This window comes from Toxorhynchites rutilus, chromosome 2 (assembly GCF_029784135.1).
Source record: "Toxorhynchites rutilus septentrionalis strain SRP chromosome 2, ASM2978413v1, whole genome shotgun sequence".
NCBI classification, from domain to species: Eukaryota; Metazoa; Arthropoda; class Insecta; order Diptera; family Culicidae; genus Toxorhynchites; species Toxorhynchites rutilus.
The window spans coordinates 72,168,573-72,174,037 of NC_073745.1; the positions used below are offsets into that span (position 1 = coordinate 72,168,573).

Genomic DNA, 5,465 nt, shown 5'->3' on the forward strand with positions numbered 1-5,465 from the left:
TTCTCGTTTTCAGTTATTTATTCAATCGTCGTCTAATCTTTGTCGTGCATTCCGCGTGACTTTCCGCTTTTTAAAGAAAGTATCATTTAGTGAACTCTTTGCATCCGCAGGTATATACTCCACTATTTTTTCTTTGAACTTCCGTACTGGTACCTCCGGAGCCACGCTCGGCACATACAGAGGCTCGGGTACAACTGGTAGCTCCAAATCGACAGGTTTCACTTCCCTAAGAGATGTTAGATGAGAATAGATTAATCAATTGTATAAAACTGAAAATGGTAACAGAGTACCTGTGTTCCACTTCTTGCCATCTTCCGTAGGGTCCAGCAGCTGCATCCAAGATAGCTTCCTCTTCCAATCGTTGTTTCTTCGAATCTGCCATCGTTTCAATTTCTTCCTTCACCTTCCTATTATTTTCATAAAGTTTCCGCATTTGCTCTCTTTTAAGCTTAGCCGCAATCTCTTCAGCGTTTTCCACCTCGTACTTCACCTCCTGCTTCAACACTTCTTCCTGCTTCTGTACTACAATATCATTGATTTTCTTGTACTCTTCCTTCTTCATAAAACCTTCCTTAGGAGGTTCCCAAACCGATTTATTGGTTTTAATATTCCAATAATATGTGTACCCTTCGTCTGATACCGCCTCCACCCACATAGACCCATGGCCCATCTTACTGATCTCCTCCAAGCGTTTCTGCTTAGCGGCTTCGGCTATTGCCGCCGCGGTCTTTTTGCTCGGTGGGAACATTTCATCATCACTAAAATCCCCAGGAATATAGAACGGATCAGCCTCCCGACCAACCTTCTTATTTGGAACGCGTGCTCCCACGCTCGGTCCGGCCACAGCATCGCCCGTCTCCAGAACAGCAGCTGCCGCTGCAGCGGCTTCTGCTTTCTGCTGCTCCGCCAATGCCCGAGAACTTATATCTGCCCCCGCGGAAATATCTTGCATGTAAGCCTTCATAGCTGCGTCATTCATTTTACGCAAATCGGCATCAATTTTGCTTTGTTCCTTCTGTGCCTTGTGGCTACTCCGGCTGATATCAGAAAGCCGCTTCTGGACATTGAGCTTATGACGGCGGCCGCTTTCGTGGAACTGAATGCTCTGTAAAACAACAGGCATGAGATTGAGAAATAATGTTAATCATGATTTAATGTACTTACTGGTTTATTGTCAGCTATCCAACATTGGCAAAAATCGCAATATTTGCGATCGTTTGACTTCCAGAAGTCAGTCCTGTGAAAAAGAAAAAGAAAAATAAGGACCTGTTTCTAACGCCAATCTCCATCAAACATACATTTTTATTTGAGCTTGCAGAATCCGTGAAAAACACACAATTTATTACTCGATTCACTTAGTCAATCAAAACTGTCGTAAAATTTAATCTATCGATGGGATGATTAAATAAAATTAGATTATTATTGTAGATCAAAATTGTTCTCCATACACAACGAATAATTTACGTTTCCCTTTGTTGTTTACTTGCGAAGTGTACTGTCACTTACCAGTGGTGCCAGATTCACTCCCGAAGTTTTCCGGGACTACCTACGTCAAAAAATTATACCAGTTGAAAAATTCCACACACTTAGGCGGCGGTGACACTGGATGCAGAAAAGTGGTCGTACGAATTGTATGCAATAGTGAAAGGAAACAACCACATTGAGTTGTATTGGTGTGGTTACATTGCTTCCCCCTTGCTTCGTTCGAATTCGTCAGCTTCTGTCGAACAAAATTGTTTGTTTCTATTCGTACAATCAAATTTTCGTGCGTACTCCGATCCAATGTAACCTTAGCCTTATAGCGAATTCGTTTTTTAAACTGAGTCAGTGCCGAATTGAATCTGTAATAAAAAAGCGTTTTAAGTTTCACGAAGGCGGTGGTTTGTTGGTGTGAGTTATATAGTCTGATTTGTTTATATTCGCGACGACAAATGTACAGTGTCGACGTCTGGTGGCGATATTAGTGCTTGGGAGGTAAATTATTCTCTATCAGATCAGAAGGGCCAAGTGCAGTGTAAAAATATAAAAGTTTGAATGAAAATTTTTACTTCATATTGTTTGATTATCAAACACATGTAGTCCTGACATTCACTTAACCATTTGTCGATGCATTTCCTGTTTGTTCCACAAATAATTACTATTATAACATAAAATCATCATTAGACACAGTTTTCGTTCAATGTGTTTCTGCGATATCGATAAAAAACCTCATCACATAAAATAAATATTCGATAAGTTAAAGTAAATTTTCTTCCATAATTTTGATTGTGAAGGAATGTTTATTCTACCTGAATATCCATCATTATTTTCACCTCCCAATGAAAGCACACGAAGCTCAATGCCGTCTACGCGAATAAACTATTCAAAATCAGAATCCGAATTAGTTCACGATTCCAATAATACAAAAGCAAGGGCAGCAGGTTTTCCATTTGCATAGCCTTTATTTTTAGATTTTCCAAAACAATACTCGGAACTTGACAGTTCAGTATAGTTGTGCCAACCCGTGAAACATCTCAGTGCGAAACTAACAGCTTTCGGGGCGAACCTAGTGCGACACTAGGTTGAAACTGAGTGAATAAAAAACATTTTGACAGCAGTTAGTGTGGCACTGGGATTGAAACTGAACAAAAACGAATTCGCTATTAGAGCAACACGTCAAAAGGACCTATCTCGAATATGTAAACAAACTTTTTATTGCATATTATGTTTCAGAGCTCAACCATCTATACAATACAAAAAAAATTGTAATGGATTGTATCTAGGACACGACCACAGTTTTCGACGTAGAACTACGGAATTATATTATTCAATCCACTCGTTTATCATTTTGGATATTACTTTAGAATGCATCTAAATTTTTGTAATATCTTTTTAGCTATTTAATTTTTTATTACATCAGTAGACTCGAAAGAGTCGAGTAGAGTCGAAAGCTATCAGCACTTCTCGTTTATTTGGTTCAACTCGCATCAGACTTTCTCCTTCCAACTCAGATATCGATTATAAACTATGAACTCTTTTGCTCCTATATTTCGCTTCAGATGTGATCGAACCCCACAACATGAAACAGTAAGGTTACACTGCTGAAATTTGAAAGCATACCTTCATAAAATATACTAGCACAAAAAATTCTCGTATGCTGCTCTTCTTTGTCGTAGCACACCACGATACAAAGGGCTTCCTCTTCTTGTATCGAGCTGTGCGTATGTGTGTGAAATCAGCATTAGGCATGAATGATATCCGCTCGTTGTGTTATGCTAGCTCATTCGCATCTGTGTTTTCATTCTATTCTATTTTTGGTTTCCGCCTCTAGCCCTGAGAAGAGCCCATACTCCTCCTTCACCCGTCCAGAAAACAATCCTCTCCCACTCGACGCTCTGCGGAAACCCTGTTGCTTCGATGACCACCAAACGAGAAGCGGTGTGGCTCAAATCGCGGATGGCTTATTTAAACCAAATATGTTGAAAACGGTCAGAAACGAATGTATCAATTGCTCGTTATTGACAGGTCTGTTCGGGAATGCACACAAATCGGCAGAACAAATATATGGGAAAATGAGAATGCTTCCAGTTTTCATTAATTTAAACTGTTAGGTGTTAGTGGCTTGTACTGTATAGTATATCAAACAAATCTTAGAGAATTTCCGATTCCATTGGTGTGCGAAGTATCAGAATTTGTTCGCTGTGAAAATAGTTATTAACATTAACTTTATTTCACAAAAACGTGACATTTTTTCTGATTTGGCACCCTACCTGAAAGACGTAGTTCTACGTCAAAAGCTACTAAAAATATAGTAAAAAAACTTGTAAAAATCATTTTGAAAAAAAATTATCTGATTATGCTTAACTTTTTAGATAGACCCTTTTGATGCAAAAAATCTAACTTCAATTGGATTTAATAAAAGGTTAAGGTTATTGAATTCATTCGTTTCATATTTTCTATCTATCGTCTATTTTTTTTTCACAGAAGTTCCAAGATATATATTATCAAATTAAATCATGTCAGCTAAATTATCACTATGAAGTGCAATCACGGGCTCAACAATCCCCTTTATTCCACTTCGCGAATGACGTGAGATAACTCAAGTCACTCGTATCACTCTATTATGGCCGGCGAATGTGACGGGGAACACGCCACGAATGAACACCAATGAAATTTTACGGTATTCCCTGCGGCGAATGACTTGATTGTAGCAGTCACGTAAGTGCGAATTTTGAACTCAATTTAATCATTATTAATATACATCTCGACATATTCTAGACTGCACGTGGCTATCCGACAACAATTCGAGGAGCTAGTGCGAAGAATGGAGGAGAATCCTGCGGTGGCGAAAGGTTTAAAGTTTGCTGAGGCAGAGAGCACATCGAAACCGATTTTCACCTCTGTGATATAACTACAGCGTCTAACAGTCTTGAGCCACCGACCAGAAATTCTTTGGAATGGCAGAAAGTATGGAAGCAAATTCTAATTCATTTCATTAACACAGGTTTGGGCCAACCTCAAGGCCAGTGCTTCGGAGGAGATCCTAACAAGACGTATACTTCCTCGGCCTATGAAGAAGCTATAGTTGACTTGTTATCGCTAAACAAAGCTTTTAACCAAAAGGCTAATTCATGATATCTTATATTTATTTTTCAATATAACAATTTTTTTTCGCTTATAGATCTACGATTTCTGATCATCTGACGTTCCATTCGCACGATGGCTGCATGCGCTTCATTATTCTCGTCATCGTCCAACCAAAATGCAAAGCTGCTCAAGATCTATAAATAAAAATCACATTCTAAATACTTTCTTTAAACATGAATGCAAGTTTCTTACCTTGATGGATTGCTTATTGAAAGCTGCTACACGAAAATTCTATCAGACCAAAGCGATTGATAACTAGATTTCACTAGATTTTAAACACATTCATCGTACATATTTTATACACATCTCTTCTCTTCTCTTGGTTGGCGTTAACGTTCCCTGTGGAACTTTTACCGTCTCAACGTATGCATTAACTAGCGTCATTGATTAATACATAGTTGAGATTTCTTAAGCCAAATAACACGCCTTGAATGTATTCCGAGGGGCAAGCTCTGGAATACGCGTGACCACAATATACGTGATTTTGACCACAAAAATCATAACTTCTGAACTACTCGACCGATTTAGATGATCGAGATATCATATTAAAGGCACATAGCTAGCTTATTAGCTCGTTTGGAAAAATATTACAAAAAAAGTTCATTTAGTTTTTGTAATTATTGATTGTATTTATTTGTTGCCTTTTTTGCTGTTTACATGGCTTTGGATTAGAGGACACTATCTTTTTTTTGTATTTTTCTTGAAAGTTGAGGCTTTTCACATAACATATTCAAAAACCAGAGAGGCATTATTTTTTTCGATTTTGAGTTATGATTTTACAAAGTTCACCGATGGTCCGAAAAATTAATTTTTTCCTCATTTTCCAACACAAAAATTTA

The 5,465-nt window shown here is 38.1% G+C and overlaps 1 protein-coding gene across 2 annotated transcripts; it reads right to left on the minus strand.

Annotated features, from left to right (window-relative positions):
• LOC129768742 (WW domain-binding protein 4) lies at positions 1 to 1,482 on the minus strand. 2 transcript variants are annotated; one of them, XM_055770592.1, is made up of 5 exons: positions 1,449 to 1,474; positions 1,299 to 1,386; positions 1,165 to 1,237; positions 291 to 1,105; positions 1 to 226 (listed from the first exon to the last, which is right to left on the minus strand). In XM_055770592.1, coding segments are annotated over exons 2-5 (1,095 nt in total). In that variant the 5' UTR covers positions 1,301 to 1,386; positions 1,449 to 1,474; the 3' UTR covers positions 1 to 21. The 2 variants fall into 2 exon arrangements, with proteins under 2 accessions (XP_055626567.1, XP_055626566.1); XM_055770591.1 differs by having other exon boundaries at positions 1,299 to 1,482.
• Between the last annotated feature and the right edge of the window lie 3,983 nt (positions 1,483 to 5,465).

Bases quoted from the DNA above. Each gene is read 5' to 3' on its own strand.
- LOC129768742 (XM_055770591.1), bottom strand. The intron at 1,106-1,164 runs GTAAGTACATTA...GTTGTTTTACAG, and splicing joins GGATAGCTGACAATAAACCA to AGCATTCAGTTCCACGAAAG. The intron at 227-290 runs GTACTCTGTTAC...AACATCTCTTAG, and splicing joins TGGCAAGAAGTGGAACACAG to GGAAGTGAAACCTGTCGATT.